The sequence below is a fragment of the Cavia porcellus genome, unplaced genomic scaffold (assembly GCF_034190915.1).
Source record: "Cavia porcellus strain 051 isolate PalLab524CR breed Dunkin Hartley unplaced genomic scaffold, mCavPor4.1 scaffold_12, whole genome shotgun sequence".
NCBI classification, from domain to species: domain Eukaryota; kingdom Metazoa; phylum Chordata; class Mammalia; order Rodentia; family Caviidae; genus Cavia; species Cavia porcellus.
The window spans coordinates 83,898,689-83,926,291 of record NW_026947495.1 but is presented as its reverse complement, the minus strand read 5'-3'; the positions used below and the strand labels follow the sequence as shown (position 1 = coordinate 83,926,291).

The following is a 27,603-nucleotide window of genomic DNA, read 5'->3' as shown; positions in this document are numbered from 1 at the left end:
ATCCTCGGCCCCTCTTTTTATTTTTTAAACCTCTTACTTTTGCTAGCTCGCTGCTTCTCAGCCTCACCTGCACATTAAAACTCTGTAGAGCCAGGCCTAGTGGCTCACCTGTAACCCGAGCACTCAGAAGGCTGAGGCAGGAGTGCCGGGAGTTTTAGGCCAGCCTTAACTATACAGAAGATCCTCTCTCCAAAAAAATAAGTAAACTGGGAATTGGAAAAGAATCCTGACAGCCAAGTAATATTTATAATGTCCAACAGGACCTGGCCTTGGTTGTTCTGAAAGCTTCCCTGGTCATTCTCACATGTGACCACAAAGATAAGCTCCTCCTAACACCCTCTGGCATAACTAAGCAAGTCTTGGAGATGGACTGAATCTGTTTGCGTAAGTGATGTGTGAATCTTTTGGGCACCAAAGACAGAATGCTGTCTAATGCTATCTAAAATGTCCCCCAAGCCGGGTATGGTAGCGCATGCCTATAATCCCAGCACTTGGGAGGCTGAGGCAGGATTGCTTCAAGTTTGAGACCAGCCTGAGCTCAAGTGAGCTCAAGGCCAGATTGAACTGCAGAGTAAGACCATATCTCTAAAAGACAAAAACACAAAAAACAAAAATCACTATAAAATTCCCCCCAAAGCGTCATGTGCTCATAGAGGAGGCTTCTGAAAAGTGAATTGTGAGCACCCCAGCTCATTGCTGCTAGGGGTGGAGCCTGGTTGGAAGAGGCAGTCACCTGGGCCCTGGCCTGGATGGGTTCATCTCTATGCCCAGCTCCTCCCAGACTCTGCTACCACCACACAGTGAACAGCTTTCCCCCTACCACTCGCCTCTGCTGTGTCACAGTGCTGTGGAGCCAGCCAACTATGACTAAAAACATGAACCAAAATAAATTGTTCATCCTTTTACTGTGGGTGTTGGGTATTGTGTCTCAGTGACATGAAAGTAACAAAAACAGTCTGTGTCTGTAGAAGACTTTATTGAAGACAGGAACAGTAGGGTTTAATTACATCATAGAAACAAAGAAAATATTAGCTAAACATATCTACTATAATAGTCCTAGGTCTTCAAGTTTTTTTTTTGTACTGGGATTGAACTCATGACCATGAGCTTGCAAGGCAGGTGCTTTTACCGCTGAGCTAAATCGCCAGCCCTAGGTCTTCAAGTTTTTAAGCGCTCTTCTTTTACCTCGTTTTGCATAAAAATTCTCTCTTAATAACTAAGTTATGGAAGGGCACTGTGACTAGGCACACAATTAACTAAACAAGGAACTGTATACAGTATGTACATTACAATATGCAGAAATGGTCAAAGGAAACTCAACTTGATGATTGTGCTTTTATTTCTGTAACTTTTACATGCAACATTGTCACGTATGACAGAACTTAAAACTTTAGTGCTGGGCTGTACAATCAGTAAAAATGAGTACTGTTATACGCAAGATAAACTGTACAAAAAATGTTTGAGGCTCTATAAGCAAGATCTACAGAACCATACGAAAAAAAAAAAAAAAAAAGGTGGGAGCTGAGTCCAAACCGCTGGTCCGAAGTCTGAGCAGTGATGAAACGGGTGTGTCGATAACCAAGGAACGTCTGTCCTCATCTGTGTGTGTGTGTCTGTGTGTACTCACCTGTGTCTGTATTCACCTGTGTCCGGCTCACCTGTGTGTGTACTCACTCGCCTGTGTGTGTGGTGCTAGTGTGCACACGCTCGGACGTCCTCCCGAGCCGCCAGCCCAGCTCCGGCGAGGTCTTAAGCGCTGCCACCCGAGCCGGCCGGCCGAGGAACCCGCGGGGCTTCTCCCCGCTGAGTCCGTGGGCGGCTCCAGACGGCCTCACTCTCCCTCCAGCCTGAGCGGCGCCCGGGGGCGTCGCCTCCTCGCCGCCCCGCCGCTCCGGACGCTCTCCTCCTCCTCCTCCGACCAGCACGAGCTGGCCGCCGGCCACCACTCCCAGGGCCCCGCCCGGGGACCTGCAGCCAGAAGCCTCTCCCGGTCTAGGGGAGCACCGGCCTCCTCCCACACCCTCGGGTGCCCGGTGTGCTGCCTTTCCCGGTAAATAAGGAAGAAAAACTTGAAGCGAACCCAGTCCCACTACCTTCTTCCTCTCAAGAAGGCAGCCAGAGAAGCCGACGCGCACCTCCGCCCCACGAGTCCCTCTCTCTAGGACAGCGACTCTGCCTTCCCCGGAAACAGAAAAAGAAAAGGCAGGCCGGAACCCAGCATTCAGGGATTCTTTTTCCTCAAGTTTCCGGACGGGTAAACCCACTGACAGATTCTAGTTGGTTAACAGAGCCGTCGCTCTCACCGACTCCACTTCCTACTGGCTCTTTTGGGCACCGCCCCCTGGCAGGGCGGGAGATTCGGTGTGTCCTCGGCTGATTTCCCTCTCCCGCGGCTCTCGGTGCACTCTCTCCCTCTAGCTCCCGCGGCGTGCTTGAGCTCTCCGCAGGTCTCTGCGTCAGGATCGCTTTCCCCACAGCCACGATCCGGCAGGGCAGCGTCGGTCGCTAGCTAGGCGGCCCGCAGAGACCTAGCGGCGCCTCTCCTGCCAGTGAGGCGAGCGCTCCTCGGCGTCTCGTGCAGCGGCGATCCCTGCGCCCCGGCGTCTAACGTGCGGCGCGGCCCAGTCAGGGCACCGGCCACCTGGCAGGCGGGGACCTGTGGGCGGCCAGGGAGCGCCGCGCCCCCGCCACTCCGAGCAGCGCCTGGATGCCCCGCTGCCGGGCGTCCGCGGGCGCGAAACGGTGCCGCAGACCCGACCGTGGCGGCGGAGCGCTGTAGAAGCGAGTGGATACTTCCATTTTTCAGTTGGGACCTTCGGTGACCGTGACGCCTCCGCCAGGTAATTTGCAATATCTGAAGAAAAATAGCGTAATCCCCTTGGTGTCCAGCATTAGTCAGGCACTGGGCACTTTCCTGCTATGTGGAACATGAGTAACAGAGAGACCTGCATGGTGGCTTTGAACTCCGGAGTGAAAATACCAACAGCAGAGAAGGTTTCCTGAGCACTTTCAGAGTGTCGGAAGCATGCATCTCATTGCATCCTCATGACTTTGGACAAAGTCACCCAGATATAATATGTAAAGTTGAAATTAAACCCAGGTTATCTGGTACCACTGCTTAGTTACTAAACTGTAGCACTTTTTTAAAAAAATTACATGTTTAAAAAGTACATCAGATTCTTTGTTTCTCAGGGAAATGTGTTGCTGCTGCTGTTAGCACTTGGTGCGCTGTACTCTTTTAACTCCCCAGCCAGTGCCTTGAAGGATGAAGACAGTCACTATACATGTTTTCACTTTATTGTGTGATGAGTAGTAGTTTTTTTCAGGAGCTGTTGGAGAGGGATGAAGTTTTCTTATGAGGTCTTGCTGTAAATTTCTTTTGTGATGATTTTGTTTGTTCTGGACTTGGCAACAAACAAGACTTGAGTGAGTTTAGCTGCCTCAGTCCAGACAATTCTTACTTAAACCTCCATGGGGGATGGCTTACAGGCAATATCACTTGCCCAGAATATTTTTTTCCTACAAAGTTTCCTTGAAAATCCACCTCCCAAAGAACTACAAAACTTTTGCTGATGAGAAACTTCCTGATTTGCTAGAGCTCAGAGCCAAAAATTTTGTTCATGGTTTTATTTTTTGACTTTTGTTTGTATCTTCTGCCATGTAGACTCCTTAGTATTTCAACTTCACCCATTTGTTTCATCGCAGTTGCTCATTGTAGCTGATTGAAATTGTGGAATGCAACAGTATATAATTAAGTGAAAATAATGTAGATAATGCTTCATCTGGCCATATTCTTTGAAATATGCTTGATAGAGTTAGTGACTTTTAACCTGATGATCTGGAAACTTAGGATAGTATAAGTCTGGATATTTGGAGTACTGACACATGGAAAAATGATTAGACATAGAGATTATGAGTAGCTTCCAGAGGTCAGAATAAACAGAATTAACAAATCTTTGTTCAGTGGCTGGAGAAGTATATGGTGTAATAGAATGATCAGGAATTTAGGAATCAGTTAAAGTTGGCGTTCAACCCTAACCTACTTTCTAATTGTGTGAAATTGGTATTTAACCTCACTTACCTATAAGTTGGGAAAATTATGCACAAAGGTACACAAAATATTTTCTTGATAGACTGCATAAAAGTGCCTCGTGCAATGTGTGGCATGCAGCTCCTCAAAAAAGAAAACTGTGTACTTTATACAAATGTGACAAAACTTTATTTTGCACAAATACCATATAATTGCGTTAAACGTTTTCTCTAATCTGCCCAGCTTCCCCCAAAGAAAGCAGTGTAATGTCTAGGAAAATAAACCAAGAGAGTATTTTACTAGTGGGTTTTATATAAATTATGGACAAAGTTGTTTTTTTTTTTTTTTTTTTTTTGTCTTTTTCCTTTTTATCGGTATGGAGATCAAATTCACGACTGCCTGGTTGCAAGGCAGGCGCTTATGCTGCCGAGCTAAATCCCCAGCCCCTTGGACAAAGTATTTTTTATCTGTATTTAGAGAGTATTGCCTCATAGGATTGTAAGGAGTAAAGGAGGATATAGTACTTTTCATGTTCCTACAATAATCAGAATTCCTTAAGTTGTGCCCTCTCTCTGCCCCACCGACATGTCCTATGTAGGACTCTGACCAGAAGGTAAAGATAGTTTTGCGCTGTGTAGGTCATCATAGCAACTTTGTTAGGACCTTTATTTATCTTGTTTTTTTAACTCTTAAGGACTTCTTGCTTTCATTTGCTATATGTAACACTGACTGAGTTCTTTTTCCAGTTACAGATAACTGTCTAAATTTTCCAGCTGCAGAATGTGTAGTACCTTAAAAGGTAAATGAAACCCAAACAAGTCACTTCTTTTTGCCACTTAAGAAAGACCTGGTCTACTGATTTACGTGTTTTGAAATTTGTTACAGTTTTTTCTTTTTTCTTGTTCTTCCTTTTCCTCTTCTCTTTTTTCTTTCTTTTTATCCTTGAATAAAATGGATTGGAAAAAAAAAGAGAAAGACTTGGTGACATTTAATTATCTGCATACAAATAACAACTCATGAGCTGCAGTTAGTAGTTCCTTTTGTCAGAAGGAAAAGAGGGCTGAGATGTGGCTCAGTGGTAGACCTCTTGCTAGGCATGCACAAAGCCATGGTTCAATCCCCAGCACCACACACATTCCCCACATACACATATACATACTGGTTTTAAAAAGTAGGAAAAAAATTAAAATTTGAAGCTAACTGTTGTCTAGCCAGAGTTGGTCAAGCTGAAAGAATTTCTTTCAATTTCTTTCAACTGGCTACAGTGTGCTGGAAAGATTCGTGTTTATTGTGTAGTTACTGAGACTGCTAGAAAGCCAGAGTGGGAAGCCAGCACAAGGATAGTCCTCAAGAGTTACTGATCCAGCAAGGTCACCAGTGCGGTCATGGATTCCCTGTGAACTGCATCTTTCTTGTGAACACATATAAAATCTACCAAAGTTTTACTCTTAGACCATCCCCCCCTTTTTTCTTTTTTGAGACAGGATCTTACTACACAGTTAAGGCTGGCCCTTGAGCTCATATTGTAGTCCAGGCTGGTCTCAAATTTGCAATGATAATAATCCTGCCTCGGCCTCTAGGAGTAAGCCACCACGCCCAGTTTTGACCATCCCTTTTCTAAACTCTGGTGTGTTAGCTACTCGTTTCTGTTAATGTGGTTCTTAAATTGATGGGTGAGAGCTGTCTTTATAAGCAGAATGTTTTCCTGAGATTGTATACTGGTTATCTTCATTGGATTTAGCTCTGCAAATTATAGGTGGCTCTTTTTAACCTATTGTTCAGATTAATTATTGAGTTACTGACAAAACCATAATGATGCCGATAGCTCAGTAGAACAGTGCCTGCCTGGCAAGCATGAGGTCCTGAGTTCAATTCCTGGTACAAAAAGACATAATGATAATATATTTTTCCTGCTTTTGTTCTTTTGAGATGAGGTCTCCCAGTGTTGCCCAGGCTGGTATTAAACTCCTGAGCTCAAGTGATCCTCAAACTTCAGCCTCCCAGGTAGCTGAGACTGCTGGCACATGCCACCATTCTCCGCTCCTTACTTTAAAAGACTAAAATGTTAAGCAAGGGCATATATTTATTATGCATGTTAAATTTATATGGCAGTTGGTATGAGTTTATTGTCATGTTGGTTTATTGCTTTTGTTTAGGTTGGCCGTGATGAGTAAACTGGAATTAAAAGAAGACAAGATGCTGGAGGTCCAGTTTGTGGGAGATGATGATGTGCTTAATCATATTCTTGATAGAGAAGGAGGTACTGTGTGATTGTATTGAAGAGATGCTTATAGATCATTTCATTTTTTAAAATATCAAAACATTTTATATTGAAAATACAGCACTGAGTGTTTCATCTAAGAAACTTAAAAATTGATTTTTCATTTACTCATTTCAAATTTTTTTATTGGCAGGATTAGACTGGGGATGGACCTCAAATCCCTTTTCCTTTTTTATAACTATTTATATTTTGAAACAGGGTCTCCCTAAATCACTTAAGTCGTACAGGCTGGGTTTAGATTTGTAGTCATCCTGTCTCAGCCTCCCAGAGTGATGGGGTTACAGGCATACCCCCACCACCATAGACTTCTTTAAAACTTTAATTGAAATTTAAATTATAGCCTTAGGGCCAGGCATTTAGCTCAGCAGCAGGCATAAGCACCTGTTTGGCAAGTGCAAGGTCATGGGTTCAGTCACCGGTACCAGATACATAAGTAAATAACAGCCTTACTTAAAGGAAAATTCTCTGTTGTACTGGTGAATAATAACTATGCATTGTAATTTAATATACATGATTACTTTGACCCTCAAAATAATAGATTTTCAAGGTTTTTTTGTTTTTATCCAGTTACTATATAAAAACGCATTGTCCGTAAGACTGGGTCTTGGCTGGTCTCAGACTCTCACTCTTCCCTCAGCCTGCCCTGTGGATGCTGGGGTTTCTAGGTCTGTGCCACCACACCCAACAAGTCAAGACTGAATCAAAGAGAAAATACTTCCCAGCTTCTATGTAATGATCATTTAAGTTGTGCAAGTTTGTTTATGTACTTAAATTTAATGCTTAGGAAAGATGCATGCCTACCATGTTCTGATTCTTTGAATGTTTTTCTAGGTACTAAATTAAAAAAAGAGCGAGCTCAGCTTTTGGTCAATCCACAGAAAATAATAAAAAAGCAGGAATATGGTGTGGAGGAAGGTGACCAAGAAGTGTTAAAGGATCAGAACTACGTGAAAGTTTTGGGACAAAACGTTCAAGGTATTTGATGGTAGAGGTGGGGATGTGTTAATGTTTCTCCGAGTAGCAGAAACTGCTTTGCAGGATACCTAAAAGTCTGGTAGGTCAAACAGTAGTGTGCTTTAATAATATATCTCTTCTGAAAAGTATTTCCTTGGTGATTTTTTTCTCCACAATTCTTTTTCGTTAACAAATAACCAGTCCTGCCCTTGATTATTTTCATAAAGAAGGAATCTACAGGTGAACACTCTGAAGGCTGGAGATATAGCTCAGTGATAGACTGCATGGGTTGCTAGCATTAGACACTGGGTTCAATCCCCACTACCAAAATAAACAAAGAAATACAGTTACTTTCTTTTTCTTTTAAACAGTGATAAAGTTTCACAATTATTACAGGTTCGGCTGAGCCATTCCCTTGGACTTGGGGAGAAATGTCCCTTCCCTTTCCTGACAGGACTTCACTGTTTACTTGAGGCTACCTTGAAGTCACTTTATAGCTAAGATCCTGCCTCAGCTTTCTGATTGCTGGGGTTATAGCTCTATGCCACCATGCCCAACTAAAAGTAATTTCACTAAACGAGTCGCTTCATTGTTACTTTGGTCTTTGTAGAAATAGAAGAAATATGCCAGAAAGTAGTGTCCCAGTGGAGGCATGTTGGTAGTGAGCTTTGCTTATTTCTTTTTAACACTTAAAACAAAGTCCTGCCTAATTATACCTAAGACACATTTTAGGCTTGAATTGAATTATATTTTAATTAGGGTTCTGCTGGATATAGAGATAGTCATTTCAACAGGCCTAAAAAAATAAAAATCAAAGAGAAATGAGTGTTGTAGGTTACCAGGAGCCCTGGGAATAGTTCAGCATTAAAAATGGAGGAGTTTGCTTTCTAGAAACCCTGGTGTCCCTGGGTTATCTCTCCATCTATCCGTTCTGTGCCTCCTATCTCCCTCATGTATGTGTTTTCACTCTTACACCTGCCCTGTAAATGACCATTTTGACGACTCCGACCTTTTTCACATCTTTCTTTCTTTCTCTTTTTTTGTCTTTTTCCTTTTTATCGGTACCAGGGATCGAACTCACGACTGCCTGCTTGCAAGGCAGGCGGTTATGCCACTGAGCTAAATCCCCAGCCCCTTTTCTTTCTTTCTTTTTGATTTTTTGAGACAGGGTCTCACTATGAAGCCCAGGCTGCTCTTGAACTCAGGGCAGTCCTGCTTCAGCCTTCCAAGTGCCAGGATTACAGGTGTGCACCACCACAACTTCGTTTGTTTCTTAAATCAGTGCTGCTTCTGGTTTAGTTTCCCCATTTTAGGTGCTGAAAGGTGGATTTAGATTTCAGCTTCCTGAATTGAACCATGGCCCTGGTTAGGTGTCTGGTAGGCAGTAGAATCTCCTCAGTGTCCCTAACTACACAGTTGACATCATTAGGACATTTTCTGAATAGAACTTTGGGTTAACTGCTTATGTGCTAGCCCTAAGAAGATCTTAAAACAGTATTCTAAGCCAGGAGTGGTGGCTCATACCTATAATCTCAGTACTCGGAAGGCTGAGCAGGATGGCTGAGAATTTGAGGCCAATCTAGACTATACAGCCCCTCCCATTAAAAGGCCCATAAATAAATAAGCAAACAAACACAATATTCCAAAAGAGAAACTTTCGTGTTTTTTAGTGTTAGGGCTCAAGCCCAGGGTCTTATTCATGCTAAGCACACACTCTCATTAAGCTACATTCTTAGCCATGTGTTTCCTTAAAAATGGCTTTTGATTATAAAGGCAGTGTGTTAATATGCAAGACCCACAGCAAGAGTCGCTCTTGAGGCACCTGGGATGAGGACAGGATGAGGGGAGGGTATCCAATCCCAGGATAGTTCCTTGGGACCTGTCTCAACATATTTTTAAAAAGGGCTGGGGATGTAGCTCAGTGATACGGTCCTTGCCTAGCTTGAGTGAGGCTCTGGGTTCCATCCCAAGAACTGCAAAAAAAGAAAAAAAAGATTTTAAGAATAATTTGGTGAATGTTATATGGTATGTAGTAAGAAGCATAACTCAAAGTTTTTAGTTAATATTTATCTGGTGGGTGTTTTTTTTTTTTTTTTCTTGTAAGTTAAATATGTTTTCTTTTTCAGAATCTTTGAAAAATGGCACTGCTACAGATGGTGGGAATAAAGTTTATTCTTTTCAGAATAGAAAGTACCCTGAAAAGATGGCGAAGTTAGGTATGTTGCTTTTCTAATTTCTATAATCATTATTTGCCCTAAGACTCATTTAGCCGATTGCCTACAACGGTTGCACCATTGCATTCCCCAAATGAGAGCATGGCATCACCCTGCTCACAGTGGGGCCGTGGCAAGTTGGCAGGCAGGTGCTAAGCCAGGGCAGTTCTTTAGTTACTGTTCACACACTCAAGTGTCTTCCTTTCCGCAGGAGGGCACGTGCCCTGGTAGGAAGGCAGGGCTGTTCCTTTGTTCCCCCACAGTGTGTGGCTCCGGTTCCTAGCAGATTCTGTGAAATGAGTGACTCAAGTCATGTGTGCATATAACACGGCTAAGAGTGGTCTCTTCTACGTTTTTCTTACCAGAGTTACCACTTTTATTAATTAAGTTTTGCTTGCTTGCTTGCTTGGTTTTGTGGTACTGGGATAGAACTCAGGACCTTGTGTATGCAAGGCAACAACTCTACCACTGAGCAATCTCCCTAGCCCCATTAATTAAATTCGCACTGCTGGGCTAGGGATTTAGCTTAATGGCGTAAACGCCTCCCTGGCAAGCATGAGGTTGTGAGTTAGATCCCCAGCACCAAAAAAACTAAAAAAACTAAACTTGCACTGCTGATTTTTAGAGGAGTAGACTGTAACAAATTGCATGGGGATTTAGCTCAGCGGCATAAGCACCTGCCTTGCAAGTGTGTGGTCGTGAGTTCAATCCCTGGTACTGATAAAAAAAAAAAAAAAGACAAAAAAAATTTTTAATCTTTAAAAGAAACTGGATGACACCATATTTGAGTCTTGTGACGTGAGAAGATATCATTTTTGAAAGCTTTAAGGAAAGGAAATAATACATATGAAAGTACATTGAAAATTAATTTCTGTGAATATATAAAGAGTCAGAAATACCGAAAAGTGTAGAATAATTACCTACCTGGTAAAATGTAAAAGTCTTATAAGAAAGCTAACCTATAGTCATAAATTTCTTAAATGTCATTTCAGTCATTTTAGCTAGTGGTCCATGTAAATCAGAGATGAGTGAAAAATGCACTTGTTAAATGATGATATGGATAAGAAAGTCGTTATAAATGTTTAGGAATATAATCATTTTTGCTGGGGATTTAGCTCAGTGATATAAGCACCTGCCTTGCAAGCACATGGTCATGAGTTCGATCCCTGGTACAAAAAACAAAAGAGGAATGTAATCATTTGACAGATTCCGTTTCGTTTTTCTAAACAATACAATGTTGAATGTATCAGTGATTTTGAGTATAAATGGAAAGTAAAATAACTTACTTTAAATGATGTGGAATTTAGTATCATCATCTATATCAAGAAATTAAAAGTTTTTAGATCTGCAGAAATTACTGAGCATGTATAGAAGCTCAGAGAAACTAGAGAAAAACACTTGTATAATTATGAAAGGAAAGATCAGGCAGGCACCAGGAACAAAGTGAAACCCTAGACTAGAGGAGCAAGGTGGAGAACACTGGAGAACTGTCAGGTCAGGGAAACATGGGGCTCACAGCAGGAACCAAGCCATGCTTCTCCATCTCATCAATGAGTGCTGACTTAGCTGAGTATCTACAAACGAAGCAAAACCCTCGACTGTTACCCTCATGTGCATTTCTAACATCACACCTGAAAGAAATGTGGTTCTCTTAGAGATACATTTTAAATATTTAGTCTTTAAATATCAGGAACCCCGCCAACCTCTTCGTCTGTCTTAAGGGTATGGCGAGAAAAGTGAAAAACAGACATGTTTAGTAGTACATGAATGGCTGGGAAGTCAGTCTCAGCGCAAAAGCAGCCATTGCTTATTAGGTGTATACAGTGAGAGGCAGGGTCAGCGAAGGGTCATATAGGTTGGTGGAAGTCTCAGACTTGAGGACATAGATGATCTGATGCTTAGAAGAGTCAATGACAAATCTTAGATGGCTGGCACCAATAATCCCAGATTCCATTTTATACCATAGGGAAATACATAAAATTAGCCATTATGAATTTGTGGTCCCCAACATTTAAAGGGTTCCTTTGACTCATTAAGTATTATTGCCAACTAACTATATCAATGAAATCCAATGTCTTTAGCAGGGACATTTTGTCACTTAATATAAATGACCAAGTCAGGAAGTCATTAATGATAATTTCATATAATTGGATTGACAGTGATGTAAGGCTAATAGGCTGAATTACATTAAAAGGTTTTGGCAAACAGAGAATATATCCAGGGTGCATCCTAGATGCAAACCAAGGTGTAAAGATAGAAGTGCCTGTGCCAAGTGCATGGTCCCACTACCAAAAAAGGTAGAGGTGCCAAGGGCGGGGGTGTGGCAGGACTCGGCAGAGTGGAGAAAGACGATGTGAAGGAAGGTTGTAGAAGGCCGAGCTCATACTGCTGAGTGTCACACGGAGGTGAGAGTCTTAGAGTGAAATCCCCCCTGCTGTGCCAGGTGGTATTCATGGTAGTCATCCTAAACGTGTACCAGCAGGTAAATAAAGATGGCATAGGTACATAGTAGAATACTACTCAGCCTTTAAAAAATAAGGAAGTCCTGTCATTGCGGAAGCATGGGTGAACCCAGAGGACATCATAGTAAGTATTATCGTTAAGCCAGGACTGGGAGACAGGTGCTGCCTCATTGTACATGTGGAATCTCAAAAAGTCAGTAAACTCACAGAAGCAGAGAATATAATGATTATCAGGGCTAGGTTTGGGAAGGAGGTTAAACATGCCCTAATTTTTTACAAAGTGTAGCCATACAGTTAATTCTACTTATCAGACCAAGTATGACACAGCAAAAAAAAATTATGAAAACTCTTAGTTTGCCAGAAGTCATGTTTATGTATGATAAATATAGTGCAGAGTTCAGCAGACTTTTTCTGTAACACGCCAGTGAGTAAGTATTTTCATTCTCCAGGATAGATAGTCTCTGTCCAGGCTACCTGCCATAAGCAGAAGAGTCCCCAAACAAGGGGAAGGGAGAGTTCGCCCAGTGGCTTGCAATTGTTAGCCCCAATATAGATAATCATTCTTTGTAGCTCTCTGTCACACACATTAGAAACTAAAGTACATTACACATTAAGTAGTGATTCATTGTATTCAGTGCTCCTATGCACATTTTGAGCAAAAAATTTGCTTATCAGTATTGAAATTGGACAAATGAGCTTTTATTCTGTGGTACTGGGCCTTTGCCTGAACTGCATTCCAAGTTCCTGTTTTTATTTTAAGACAGGGTCTCACTTAGTTGCCCAAGCAGGGCATGAAGTTAAGTCTTTCACTAGCTTCCTGTAGTGCCGGGGTTACAGGTGTGTGCCACCACGCCAGCTGCAGTATTCATTTTTAATTCTAATTCCAAACAGTACCAGCCACATGCTCAGAATTCGTTTTAATCATTTACTGGAGGAGCTGATTCCAGCAGTGTAACCTGTTAGCTTATGCATACATTGAAACTTTGTGAACAAATGGGCGATAGATTCTGTGTGCTTTTGGGATGAGGTGATGAATTAACCTCGCGCCGCTGCCCACATTGTGCACCAGCTCAGCAGCACCCTGTGTTCCTAAGCCTGCATCGTCTGGCATGTCCAGCGACCCCTGCAGGAGAGCTTCTGTACGTTGTTCCTCATCGCTGCAGTCAGGAGCTGGAAACAGCTATGGGGCTTGACACTGGCCTATGGGCCACATACTTGGTGCTGATAAGCAGGACAGCTTGCAAGAAGGAAAGCAGGCATTATTTTATTTTTGCTGTGAGTATTCGTTTTAATTGTGAAAGACCCTGAAATAACAGTTCAAGGAAACGCATTAGAGACAATAGTAGGTCCATGTCGCAGTGGCTGTGGAGGGACGAGTGGAAGCTTACCTAGGAGAGCAGGGTGGGTGTCACGCCAGGTGGGCGGGCAGGCGGGCATGCCCAGGGGGAGGCTGTCATCTGAAGTAGGCTGGGCAGTGAGGGCCAGCAGTGATTTTCCTGTTCACTGGGCTGCCAGTGTTTGTTGTCTGCCCAGTTTTGTAGTCAGAACTTTATGTTGAGAAATCAGACTCAAGAGTAAAGGCCTGGGGTGGATTGGTAATGGGTGCGGGAGGCTGCAGAGGCAGCAGAGGCAAACAAAGAAACAGGCTGACACAGTGAGCAGCACACAGCATGGACACCTCTTAGCTGGCAGGAAACGAGGAGAGACACGCTCATGCGGAGAGGTACAAGTGTCCGTGTTTCTGCCGGTTCTTAAAAAGTAACAGTCTTAAACTGTTTGTCAGTAGTAGGTGAAGGTCTACACGGTGGAGCTATTGCTCCTTGAAAGTGATGCATCCGTCATGATTAAGACACAGGTTGGTGATACAAATAATAAAGAACAGCCTCAGATGATTTTATGATGTGGCGGTAATGGTAGTGGTCACTCCCAAGCAGCTCCTGTGGACTGGGCTCCGTGCTCCGTGCTCCGTGCAGTCTCTGCCTGTCTCTCACAGGATGCAGCATGTGATGCATCTCTGTGTGACATACCAGTTAGAGTCAGTGGGAGCACTGAGCACAGATCTTAGCATGTAGGTACCTGTCTACCTAGAAAAGCCTGTAATTTGTACAAAACCACGGATGGCAGAGCCAGGCCTAGGTTTCACACTATCTAACGTTAAAGCCTGCACCCTTCAGTGTTGCTGCCCAGCCACCATAGAGCTGTGTAGGAGCTACACAGTGGCTGCTCACAATAGAAAGGCATCTTTTGGGGGAAATCAAGGCATTTTGTAGTGCCTGGGCTAGAAGGGTAGACGGGGATTTGTTAGGGAACAGGGATATTCTAGGGAGAGCTTGTGACTCTTGTGGGCCTCTGCTGAGTCCTGAGATATGACTGGAGCTCAGGCCGCAGCAGGCTCTAATGAAGGGGACTGGAGAGGGGCCTGTGGCGAGCGACAGCATACACACCTTCGGCTGAGGGCAGAGGTCGCAGGTGTTGTAGGGAGAGGCGTGCCTTGGTCACCCGGGCATCGATGCCCACGGTGGGTGTGTGAGACAGCAGTGAGGGCATGGGGTAGGTGAGGGGATGCACAGACACTGTGGCCAGGAGTGGCCGTGGAGTGACCAGGTCAGGACTCAGGGCCCCTGACTTCTGGAGGTCTCACAGAAGGCAGCTGTTCATCTGCTTAGCAAGGAGATAGCCACGGCATAAGCTTAGTGCATTAGACATATGTATTACAGTTTTAGACTCAAAATAAAGAACATCACACTTATAGGTGATTTAAGAGACATTAACATGACAGTGCATATTTAGCTTTAGAGCCTGCTTTCTAGCCCTTTGTACCCTTTGCAGAGCAATGGGAGGAGTGTAAAATGTTGGTGGGGAGGAGAGGAAAGTGATAATTACCAAAGCAACAAGATCAAAATGAGTTTTTTTCTCTTTTTTTCTTTTTTTGGTGAGACAGGGTCTTGCTGTGTAGCCCAGGCTGGCCTCCAACTCAAGGCAGTCCTCCGGTCTCAGCCTCCTGAGTACTGAGATTATAAGCATGCAGATTTAGTTTTGGTACCAGGAGGGGAGCCCACAGCCTCGCACTTGCCTGACAGGCACTGGGCTGCTGAGCTACGTCCCTAGCCCTCACTTGTTTTTTTTTTTTAAAGAAATTTGTGTGTAAGTGAAAGATTTAAGATGCTGGGAAGATATTAGTAAAGGTAAAATAGTACTTTTAATACAGTATGGGTTTATCTACCTTTGTGAAAGCAGAAGATAGGATTTTATTTTGTCTTTTAAGAATTTATGTGTTGGGGGCTGGGGATTTAGCTCAGCGGCATAAGCGCCTGCCTTGTAAGCAGGCAGTCGTGAATTTGATCCCTGGTACCAATAAAAAGGAAAAAGACCAAAAAAAAAAAGAAAGAAAGATAAGGAAGCAAAAGGCATTATGGTAACCATTGTTGATAACCTTGTACTCTGTTTTTACATCATGCGCTATGTCTATCCTTGGTTTTAACTGACAGCTTTGTTTTATCATGCTTGATTTTATTCTCTTACAAAAAAAAAAAAAGTAATAAGATCTAAGGGAGATCCCTTAGATCTAAAACCCAAAATGTGTAAATTTTGTTGTAATAAAGAGAGGGGGAAAAAAAGTGCCCTAAAGGAAACAACAGCAAGGGTATTTAGGTGTGTTAAATAGAAGACCATATTAATATTTTTGATTGGATTACTGAACACAGCTATTTGCAGTCTCACTGTTTGAATGTTCACTTTGTATGCTTTGATCCTGTGACCTGAAGCACCGTTTCTAAGATGATAGCGTGTAATCTATTAACTGGTGAGAGCTTAGTGGTTTTTTTTTTTTTTTGTAATTCTGAATTACTTGTACCCTTACCCTGTTTTGTGTTGTTCTGCTTTTTTTTTTCTCTTTTTCCTTTTAAATTTAAAAAAAAAAAAAAGAAATACCACAAGAATAAAAAAAAAAAAGAAAGAATTTATGTGTTATAGATGAGGACATTGTAAAGTGGAAGGGTGGGGCCGCAGTAAGTTCAGCAGCACCACACCTGTCTGGCAAGAACAAGGTCCTGGTACAAAAAAATAGAGAAAGCAAGTGGAAGTGTGCTGCCTATTCTAGAGAGGCAGGGCCAGCATTATTAAAATGGCCATACTTCCCAAACCGATACACAGGTCTAGTGTAATTCCAATCCAGATGTTAACAGCGTTTCTCATATAACTGGAGTACATAATCCTAAACTTCATATGGAACCAAGAGAGACCCGGAATAGCAAAGCAGTCTTGCACAAGAGTAGAGCAGGAGACACCACAAACAGTAGTGCCCTAGTAGGAAACAGACCTGTGGGTGAGTGGAACAGCCTGGAGGAGGCAGGCGCAACCCCAGGCACCTTCGGCTGCTGGTCCTTTTACTAAGGGACAGAGCACACACTGAGGAAAGACAACCTCTACCATACGCGGTGCTGGGAAAATCGGCTATCTACGTGTGACTGGATCTAGAGCCATTGTCTGTCACCGTGTACTAGACTAACATCAATATAGAACTTGATGGAAGATGAATATGTAACATTCAGAAGCATAGGCACAGGCAGGACTTCGTAATAGGACCCCAGTGCGCCAGAAATAATCCCGAAAAGCAGCAAATGAGATCACGTCAGACTGAAAAGCTTCTGCACGGCTAAGGGGAAGACAGCCTGCAGCGGGCCTTGTGCCCTGATTGTCTCCTGCTATTCATTCCAAGGGTTTTCATGTATTTCTTTTTGGGTTACAGCTTCTGAACTAGCAAAAACACCGAGAAAAAATGTTTCGTTCAGTTTGAAAAATGATCCTGAAATTAAAAGCATCTCTCAGAGTAGTAAGGGTAAGTCTTTACCTCTCTTTGAAAACCATTTCCATGTTTCAAATTAGAGTATGTTACTTTTTTCTTTTCTGAATTAATATTACTCATACATTTTCTTTATTTCTGTTTTGAAAATTCACCAAAATGCCATTAGTGCTCCAGCCCACGGTGTTCATCAGTTAGCAGGGGTTGCTTTGTGCTGACTGAGGTGTGGGTGTTGGCAGGACCAGTGCCGAGTCCTGCTGTCATCTGCTTGCGTTAGCCAGCTGTTCACACACAATTTGGCATCGGCCTTTGGGGAGTGGAAGTCTTAATAGTATAGAGAGAATTTTGGAGCAGTCTATTGCAACTTGGTTTAACAGTACTGTTGTTTGTCTCTTTGAGACAGGGTCTCACTATGCAGTCCATGAGCTCACTTTGTAGCCCAGCTTGATCTCAAACTTACAGTGATCCTCTTGCCTCAGCCTCCTGAGTCCTTACTAAAGTGTACTTTTTCATAATTGAAAATGATCAAAGCTCAATTTTTTCTTATTAGAATGTCACAGAAATGGAGGAAGTAGCTGACACTATGAGACTAGTCAAGAGATTACTGATGGTGCTGTAGCCTCTAGGGGAGATGCAGTTGGGGTTCTAATCATACGAGGTACTTCCGTGTAAAAACTACAACTGTGCTTTTAACAAAACTAGACGATGACACAAGGTAAAGTATTTATGATAAGTCTTGGCTTTTTGTTTCTTTTAGGGCACTCTGCTTCGGACAAAGTTCAGCCAAAGGTAAGCGACTGACTACAAACAACAAAAACCTTAGTGTTAGCCAGGGTGTGGTTTACATTTCAAAAGTCAGGTGGTTTAGGTGGACTCATTACAAGCACACCTGTAATCCCAGCAATCAGGAAGCGGAGGCAGGTAGACTGCTGTGAGTTTGAGGCCAGCTTGGGCTACATAGTAAGATCCTGGCTCAAAAAACAAAACAAAATCTTATTGTTATGATTTACTTTTGTTTATGGTTTAAATAAGGTGGTTTAGGTAGGCTCATTACAAGCTACCTGGAAAGAATCGACAGTTTTTTGTGTCCTTTGTGTTTTGGTGGAATTTCTTAACTGTGCTTTATCAAGTGGCCTACTTGAATCTGGGCAAGCTAAGATGAACATGGGGATCCCAGGCCATCAGAGATGTGGGTAGTAAATGTGTCCAGGACTTGGTGCCTGTAGACTTAGACATGTCTGGGCTGTACACAGGCATGGTCAAAGGAACCCTCAGCCAAGAATTGAGTACAGGGCCAGGTACGCTGGCACACGTCCATAATCTCATTATTTGGGAGGCTGAGGCAGGAGGATCACTTTGAATTTGAGGCCAACTTGAACTACATAGCAAGGCTTTAAAAAGACCAAAAAGGAAGAATATAGACATTCAAAGCTAGGCTAACAGCCTTTTCAGGAATACTAAAGTCAGTCTAGGTATAGGAGTAGACATAGAGCCTCTGCTGTTGTTAGTAATGCTTTTTCCTTTGCTGTGTCTTGTGTGTTTTATCAGTACAAAAGACAAAACTTACTATTTTAACTCAGCAGGAATTGAGATCTATTATAGCATTGTTTCACATTGCACGCCATTGATAGACTACATCATCAGAAAACCCATTGATCAAGGGTACTTATTAAAACAAGAGATAATTCCACCAGGGCAGGTTTAGTGCACTGTTTTAGAATGGGGAGTGTACTAGGTGTGGTGGTGCATACTTGTAATCCCAGTATTCAGGAGGCTGAGGCAGGAGGATCTCTGTAAATTTGAGGCCAGCCTGAGCTACATAAGCGAATTCACGGCCAGCCTGCACTACCTAATGTTACACTGTCTCAAAAAACATAAACTTTCCCAAGGTTGTAGGTGCAGTTCTTTACACAATAATAGTACATACAAACTTTTTAAATATCTGGAATTCAGTGTCTAGAAACACGAGTAGTCCTTTGGAATGTCTTGTGTTTTTCTTGTGATACTCTTTTGTTTCCAGATTCATTTGTCATAATCTTTTAGCTGTAGGACTAAATTTCTTTCATTCTAACTTAGTCTCTTGCAAAGAAATACTCCTTTTTAGCCTTTCTCTCAGATCTGTCATTAACTTCCACTGTATTATGTATTTATTTGTCATGCTTTTATTTTTAAACAGAACAACAAAAATGAATTGCAGTCTACACCACCTCGAAGTCTAAGAAAGAGATTAATAGGTATGTACTTCTTATATGAAAAAGAAGGCCTCCCACCACCTCTGTTGCTTCAATTTTGTTGTTGTTTTGTTCTGAGGGATTTTTTGGTACTGGGGATCAAACTATTTTTGCCCAGAACAGTGTTTGCCTTTGTAAAGTAGTCATCATAATGGCCCCATTCTCAGAGTTGTTCTGAGGATCAACTGAAGCCAAGGACATCAGACATGCTCAGTGTGGTCTTTGACCCTAATGCAAGCATAAACACCTGTTGATGAGGCGAGCAGCGTGAAAGGGTTAAGAGGTGTACGCATACCAGCTCCCTACGAGAGCATCACCACCTACTGCACACCAGCATGGACTAATATTCAAAATTTTTTAAAATAGAAGAAAAAAAATACTTTTTGCTATCTTTTCACAAGAAGATATGTTTATATTTTCTTTTTTTTTTTTTTTTTTTTTTTTGTTGTTGTTGTTGTTTTTGGTTTTTTTGGTTTTTTTGGTCTTTTTCGTTTTTATCGGTACCGGGGATCGAACTCACGACTGCCTGCTTGCAAGGCAGGTGCTTATGCCGCTGAGCTAAACCCCCAGCCCCTATATTTTCAATACTAGGTTTCCTAAGGACAAAGATGCTATCTAGTGTTAATTCCAAAACTTAGTACACACTGTATCTTTCACATTATAGTCAATGAACATTTAAGTCGATTAAAACATCTCCCTCTCCAACAAAATGGCGTCCCTTTCAGTATGTTTTGAGATGTTCTGGAAGGGGAATGTGAGTTTGTTAAAGATTTCTAGTTGTACTGAAAGCTGTGGAAGAGCAGTTAAGCAGACATGGGTCCTGCCTTCCCCTGGGAAGTTAAAGATGGCGTCCTGTGTTCAGTATTTAGCCTGGGTAGAAGCTCACTGGCCTTTATGTCTCAGGAGTAGGCCAGTCCCTTCTTTGTGATGACCTTGGCCAGCAGTGACCTTGTCTGCTGTTAAATCTGGTCAGAGAGCTGGGCTCAGGCTGTCATCCTTGCTCTCCAAGGTGTGGCCTTCAGGAAAATAGTGATGCTGTGTGGGGGCTCTCTGGAGTGGTGAAGGGTGACGCCTGCCACACTTACACACACGTACGCCATGTCCTCTGTTTCTTTCTCCTCCTCCTCCTCCTCCTCTTGAGCCAGGTTGGCCTTGAACTTACAGTGGTCCGAGTGCGGGGACCACGGGTATGTGCCACCACACCCAGTCTGTACTTTCTTAACACACAGAAGAACTTTTTTTGTAGAGATGGTGAACTCTGCTCGGTCACCACCACGTATGTGTGCTGCAGGTCGATAAGACAGTGATGTCCTCTCTCCCTGCTGCCACTGGGAGCAGCACCAGGGCCGGGCTGAACTGCTGGGCTGGGCTTACTAGGGTTACTGGGCTTACTGGGCTTACTGGGTGCAGGGTTCCCACTGAAGAGCGAAAGTTCAGGACAGGGGCGTGCTTAGTTACTTCACTAATCTTTTGGGAATTATCTTTTAAAAATAATTCTGTTTGGGCACAGTGGTGCACACCTTTAATCTCTGCATTTGGGAGGCCGAGGCAGGAGGAATACTGTGTGTTCAAGGCCAGCCTGAAGCACACAGGGAGTCCCTATCTCAAAAGCCTGAAACGTAAACATCAAAGAAAAGCTCTGTACTTGGGAAGTATAAAACTAGTTTTATCCTTATCGATGAGACTAGTGCCAGCTTCATTAATTCTGGGGATGGTGGTTGTTAAAAGTACAGTTCTTGAGTTAGCTGTGGGGCGGAGCGGTGTGGGTACTGAGAGTGGGTTAATGGAAGCTGTCACTTAGTGAGTGCTGTATCGGGGGCGAATTTGCTGTAGCAGCAACAGGACCGTGTACAGTCGTGTGTGAGGGCCCTAATACATCACGTGGCCAGACGTCTGGTGGCCCAAGGCCATGGCTGAGGCACACACTCACCAGTTTCCCCAGGAGCCCAGTTCCTGTCCCTTCACGCTGCCACCCGCAGTTCTCATTGCTGGCTCAGTGGCTTCCAGGTACAGACAGGGACCGCCCTTCCTCGTCTGGGGAAAACCTACCCTGAGCCTCAAGCAGGTTTCCCTCGGGCCTCAGTCAGCAGCTTCATGGCCAGTCCCAGCTGTAAGGGAAAGCGAGGCTCTGGAAGGGTCAGGGCCATGATTCATCCTGAGCGGGGCACTGCCACTTACAGATATGGGTTCGTGGGCATGGAGGGGATGGGTATGAGCGCTTGTGACAGTTCCTTATGCCAGGTATCATCAGCCAGTGTCATCTTCACAAGGGCTTATTAAATTAGTGCTGTCTGCTCGCTGCTAAATGAGGAAACTAGTGCTCAGAGAATTTATGGAACTAGCTCTGGTGAAATCATGGGCGAGTCGTGACAAACAGGAGCCAAAGTGTTACTTCCAAGCCCACACTTTTCATTACCCCACGGCCAGTCTTCTGTCAAACTGTCAGATGTTCCCCCACAGTTCCCAGCTCCCATTCCGACAGTGAAAGTGAATATTCGGCGTCGAACTCGGAGGAGGATGAAGAGGTTGCACAGGAATCCGAGAAGGACACAAACGCATCTGTGCTCAGCCAGAAGACGCAGGCTGCGAGCAGAATCCTGGTGCCCACCTGCAGAGGCACGCCTTCCAAGAGGATGAGGAGAGAGGACAGTGTAAGTGAGGCGACTGTGACCACCCACCGCGAGCTGCAGACGCCGCAGCGAAGGCTGCCCTGACAGACGAGGTCACAGGAGTGGCTGATGGGCTATTTTTCTGTATTTTCTCAGCCCTACTTGTAAATTTCCGCATAGATCTGTTTCCATTTTTGTGGCTTGCCTGCCTGTGTGTTTGGGAATCATGACCACAGTACATGCTAAAGGCAGCTTTTTGGTATCAGTGGTATCAGTGGACAGCTGGCAGTGAGACCTGTGAGGGTACCCCTTTTCCCAGCATTCTGTTGAGACATTGGAGTGGGTGAGGCGCCAGGCACCTCAGCTGCAGGAAGTGAGGACCACCCGGTGTCTGGGCAGAGGTGTGGTGAGGCTGTGGGCAGTGTGCGCTGGACTCTTCCTCACCACGTCAGAACTGCGGGAGCCCCTGCTGGAATCACCTGCATGGTCTTGGTTTTCCTCGTACTAGAGATAGAACACGGCGCTGCCATTGAGCCACATGCTCAGCCCCTGCGAGTTTTTGATACTGGTTGTTTTGTTTTGTCTTTGAGATGGGGTTCTACTGTATTGTTCAGTCTGGCCTCGGGGATTACAGATGTGTACCACCTCACCAGGCCTGTTATTCTTTGAGACCGGATCTCTAAGTTGCCCAGGCTGGCCTCAAACTTGTGATCTTCGTGCCTTAGCCTCCTGAGTAGTTTGGATTACAGGTGCACCATCATGCCTTGCTTGTTTTTTCTTTTTACTGACATTCCTGTTGATTGATTGATTTGCAGGGTGTCTCATCCCTGCTATGTGAGAGGACTCACTAAGCTGCTGAGGAGAAACTGAGGTCCTGCTATCTAGTATCTGTTTTTCAGTGTAAATGGAAAATGACAGTGTATACTGTAATTTGGGAGTCCCTTTTTTAGGAACAGACTACTTCAGTTGCTTGTATAACCCTAAGAATTCAGCAGTTTTGTAACTGCAGTTCAGGCCAGGTTCCTTCGCCTGTGTTGCTGTTCCAAAGGAAAACACTCCCCGGTGAGCAGTGTTAGTCGAGTGGGGTCCAGGTGGGCTGCCCGCAGGAGATGCTGTGCAGAGGGCCCTGCAGCCCACAAGCTGGACACTGGTTTGGGCAACATATCCACATCCATGTCTCCACAAAACAAAAGGAACCTTTACATTGTGTTTATTTATTTTGGTATTACTGCAGATTGAAGTGAAGCCTTTGCACTGAGCTACTTTCCTGGCCCTTTCATTGTTTATTTTGAGACAAGTTCTTAGGAAGTTGTAGTTTACCCAGCCTGGGCTTGGATTTGTGATCTTCCTGCCCAAGACTCCCAGAGTGCTGGATTTGCAGGCATGTGCCACTGTGCCCAGCAAGAAAGATCTTTCTATCCTATTTTATGTTTATGTGTTATTTTGGGTCTAGTTTTGATAGAACACAAATATCTGAAACCACCTAGAAATGACTTTACTCTTTCCCTTCCAGAGCAACTTAGTGGAAGAATATTTCGAAGCTCACAGCAGTTCCCAAGTCTTGACCTCCGACAGAACCCTGGAGAAGTTGAAGAGGGCAGCCCTGGATCAGGTGTGTGGTGAAGAAGGGGTGGGAGAGTGCTGGAGGCAGGGGCACCGAGAGCAGAGCTGGCATCTGATGGAACCCAGTGCAGGCCCTGCGGTGGCCACTCCCTTGCAGTGTAGAAACGCTAAGTAACCCTGAAATGGGCTTCCCTTGTTTTGTTTTGTTTTGTTTTGTTTTGAGACAGGGTCTCATCTGGCTAGGTAGTCCAGGCTAGCCTTACATTCACAGCAATCCTCCCGCCTCAGCCTCTTGAGTACTGAGATTACAGGTGTGCACTACCACACCCAGCTTCCATATTTTATACTTTATGTACAATCCAAGACAATTCCACTTCACTCAAAAAAAAATACATAGTTCAGGCCATAGGTAGCACTCAACACCCTTGTGTTCTGTTACCCTCACAGTGGTCATAAAACAAACCTGCAAGCTGTCTTTGTCTCACTCACACACACATGAAAACATTGAAGGTGTTCTCCTTAGCAACACTGTGGAAATGTGCGCAGTCTAGTAAGGTAACAAGGGTGCTTGTGCTGTGGTTTTGCTAGCTCGTCATACAACCGTACCAAAGAGAGAACAAAACTACCTGATCAAGAGAATTGGGGCTGGGGATTTAGCTCAGCGGCATAAGCGCCTGCCTTGCAAGCAGGCAGTCGTGAGTTCGATCCCTGGTACCAATAAAAACGAAAAAGACAAAAAAAAAAAAAAAAAAAAAAAGAAATCATGTTTAGTTTTCCAGCAGAGTCCTCTGGAAAAAAAAAAAGAGAGAGAATTGGCATGGTGGTGCACACCTGTAATCCCAGCCTGTCTCGAGGACATAGCTCAGCATAAAGACCCTAGATTCGCTCCCCTGTGTGAAGGGGGAAATAGAAAGTGGGGCTGATAATCTTAAGTCAGAAAGAAATCATTACTGGCTGAAAGATCACTAGTATTTTATTATGCAGGTTTAGCGTCCCTCAGCTAGAATGCTTGGAGTGGGAGTGGACTGTTCTGTGTTTTAGGATGTTTGCATAAGCACACTGAGGTCCTGGGGCAGGGCCTGTGTCCAAATGCAAAGCCCACTGGCTGTGCTCAGGGCACGGTCTGTCACCGCTCTCTGGTGTGGAGTTCCCTCTTGGGGTGTCAGGTCAGCACTCAGAAAGTTTCCCATTTGGGAACATTTCTTGTTTTTAATTTTTGGATTAGGGATGCTCAATCTGTACTGCATGAACCAGAATTTAGATTTTTCTCAGCCACATGGGGCTTTAGACAGGGTTTTCCAGATTGAGAAAATAGGCAGGAGGGTATGGGGTAAGGCTCTATGACTTGGATAACATGGTGCTATGCATTTTATTGGCTTTTCAATTTTTGTCCCCTAGATCATTGGTATTGACATTCAGAGACCAGCTAAAAATAAAGGTCATAAAGCCACGTTGAGCTTGGTGGCACATGCTTGTCATCCCAGCACTGAGGAAGCTGGGGCAGGCGGAGCTTGAGTTCAAGGCCAGACTGGGTAGGGGACCAAGAGCAGTGCCAACTAAGCTGTGTTTGTGGTGCCAGCTTGCTTGGTTTTATGTTTTTGTCTTTTTTTTCCCCTTGGTGGTATTAGGGATTGAACCCAGGACCTTAGCACACAGCTACATCCCTCGCCTTTTTTTAAGATTTCCAGGTAGAGCCTCAGTAAGCTGCTAGTTACCCAGGCTGGCTCAACCTGCCTCAACCTCCCAGGGCACTGATAATACTGGTTGCATCTTCATACCTGGCTTGGAGTTTTCTTTCAAAAAATGAGTTATATTTGGTTTATCACCAGAAATTTCCAAGGTAACTGATCTCCTTTAATGTTTTCTTTTTGTTGAGAAAGGCTCTTGCTATTTAGCCTAGCCTGTCTTGAATTCCTGATCCTCCTGCCTCACCTTCCCCGGTGCTGGCTGGGGTTACATGTGGATGCCACCATTCCTGCTTTCTTTTTTGGTATATTACTATGTTTAAGATTTTTTTCTCATACTTACAAAAGATAAAGGATTTGTCAGAAATAACTTTTTGAAAAAGAACAGTGATAAACAATGAAAAAGAACAAGTTTATGTAAGATTATGATAACCTTTTGCATGTTTCAGATGCCAGAGTTATTCTGCTTTATTTTATTTTTCTGGTGCTGGGAAACCTCACACATCCAAAGTAGGTACTTTACCACCAGGCTCCACCCCAGCCCCAAATCCACAGGCTTCTGAAGTCTGCATTTGCAGTCAGAGCCAGGAGCGGTGTCATCCCCTGCAGACACCGTCTTTTTAAGGATAATTTTTTTTTCTTTTTTTTTTTTTTTTTGTCTTTGTGAGACAGGGCCTTGCTATGCAGTTCAGTTGGCTTTGAACTCACTTTGTAGCCCAGGCTGGTCTCGAACTTGCAATAATCCTCCTGCATCAGCCTCCTGAGCACTAGGATTATAGGTGTGTGCCATGGGATAAAACTTTGATTTAGGAATTTGTAACCATTTTAATGGTTCCCAACAAACTTAGCAAATGTTTTACCAGTATTACGTATTTCTACTGAAAAGAGTATTTTAAAAGTTTTGGGTGTTTTTTTTTGTACCGGAGATTGAACTCAAGACCTTGCACTTGGCAGGTGCTCATGCCTCTGAGCTAAATCCCCAGCCCATTTAAAAAGTTTTATGAAAAAACAGACATACTCCTGGTGTAGAGGTGCACACCTTTATCCCCCTAGCTTGAGAGATGGAGGTAGAGAACTAGAAGTCTAAGTCCACCTGGGTGGCCAGTGGTCCTGTCTAAAGGAGAAGACCCCTGGTTCAGTCCCCGGCATCACCAGAAATGAATGGAGAGGGAATCATTTCAGGGTGTGTGAAGTGTTATTGCACGGCATTGGCCAATGCGCTCATCTACATGCCAATCTCTTCTACATGCAGCTGAAGAAACAGTTTCAGTTTGGGCTGAGTGATAGATGTGGCTTGAGGATGATTTTCTTCCCCTTTTTTTTCCTCAGCAAACGCTGCGTAACTTACTGAGCAAGGTTTCCCCTTCCTTTTCTGCTGAACTTACACGATTAAATGAACAACACGAAAAGTTATTTCATAAATGGATGCTGCAGTTACAGTAAGTATTATTGCAAACCTTTGCAAAAAAATATATTTGGGGGCCAGGGATTTAGCTCAGCAGCATAAGCACCTGCCTTGCAAATGCAGTCATGAGTCCGATCCCCAGTAGCAAAAAACATATATACAAATTTATATTAAAAGTATATTTCACAATTTTATGATTCAGATATAGAAATATAACTTCTCATAAATTTGTTTTTAAAAATGAGTGTCAAATTAATAACTACCAATTAAGAGTGTAATCATTTTCTTTTTATGTAACTGTGTATGCATAAACATTCAGAATTTCATGAAATATGTTCCATAAATGTTTTACCATTTTAACAGTTATTTTCTAATATTCTTTAGTATCATCGGTTTTCTGATACCGCAAATTAGATTTTGAATTTGTTAGAAAATAAGTGTTGAAGATGGAATGATAGTAATTATTTTCCTTGTATGCTTGTATTAGTTGTGTTAGAAGGATTTTAGCTGGGTGTGGCGGCTTGGGAGGCTGAGACAGGAGGACTGAAAGTTCACGGCCAGCCTGAGCAGAGACCCTGCCTCAAACAACATAAAGCAAAGCAAAACAAGAAGCTGGGCAAGGTGGTGTAAACTTGTAATCCCATCACTTGAGGCTGGGGCAGGAGAATTGCTGTGAGTTTGAGGCCAACATGGACTACAAAGTGAGTTCAAGGCCAGCCCGAACTGCATAATGAAGGGGTTCTGTCTCAAAAAGCAAAAAAAAAAGAAAAGCCACGAGGCTATGGGAAATGCGTGTCATTACTGGTGTCCTCCTGGTCTCCGGTCAGTAACTGCGGCTGCCCCGGCCTGCGTGGTGTGTTTCTGGGAACTGTCCAGCTGCCTTGAGGCTTGTGCTATGCAGAGGGTGACCCTTTCCCTGCAGGATTGCACTTTCTCAGGTGCCATCTGTGGAGCTGAGCTCAGCCCTCCTCCCCACGCTCCCCGGGGCCAGTTCTTCCTTCCCAGGAAGCCAGCCCAGCTGCCCACTTTGCACTCAGCAGACCTGCCCTTAGCAATGTCCACCTTCCAGGCCTCTCTGCTGCTCCAGTTTCTCCGACACCTGTCATTGTCATCGTCGTCCTCCTCCTCCTCCTCGTCCTCTTCCCAGCCCCTGTCTCGGAGCCGGTGTCCTGGGTGGCCCCCTCTGCTCTGGGCTTCCCCAATGGTTCGCAGGTGACAGCTGCACCCTGACTTCACTCAGCAACCAGCGCAGGAGTGTCTGTTGGAATATATCAGAACCTGCGTCTTGGGTCCTGTAGGAAATTCAGAGATCGCATCAAGCTCATCTGCAATGCCAAACTTGAGACCACAGCGGGGTCCAGGTGGGAGT

The 27,603-nt window shown here is 43.9% G+C and overlaps 1 protein-coding gene across 3 annotated transcripts in view; it reads left to right on the top strand.

Annotated features, from left to right (window-relative positions):
• The first annotated feature begins 1,564 nt into the window (after positions 1-1,564).
• Orc2 (origin recognition complex subunit 2) overlaps positions 1,565-27,603 on the top strand; it is a 36,926-nt gene continuing 10,887 nt past the window's right edge. Inside the window, exons 1-11 of one of the 3 annotated variants that reach the window (XM_005000706.4) lie at positions 1,565-2,840; positions 4,777-4,829; positions 6,187-6,290; positions 7,143-7,286; positions 9,392-9,481; positions 16,688-16,777; positions 17,499-17,530; positions 18,918-18,975; positions 21,433-21,623; positions 23,095-23,193; positions 26,159-26,268. In XM_005000706.4, the coding sequence (XP_005000763.2) occupies positions 6,197-6,290; positions 7,143-7,286; positions 9,392-9,481; positions 16,688-16,777; positions 17,499-17,530; positions 18,918-18,975; positions 21,433-21,623; positions 23,095-23,193; positions 26,159-26,268 (908 nt within the window). In that variant the 5' untranslated portion in view covers positions 1,565-2,840; positions 4,777-4,829; positions 6,187-6,196. The remainder of the gene's footprint in view (positions 2,841-4,776; positions 4,830-6,186; positions 6,291-7,142; positions 7,287-9,391; positions 9,482-16,687; positions 16,778-17,498; positions 17,531-18,917; positions 18,976-21,432; positions 21,624-23,094; positions 23,194-26,158; positions 26,269-27,603) is intronic. The other 2 variants (XM_005000705.4, XM_003463350.5) reach the window with 2 other exon arrangements.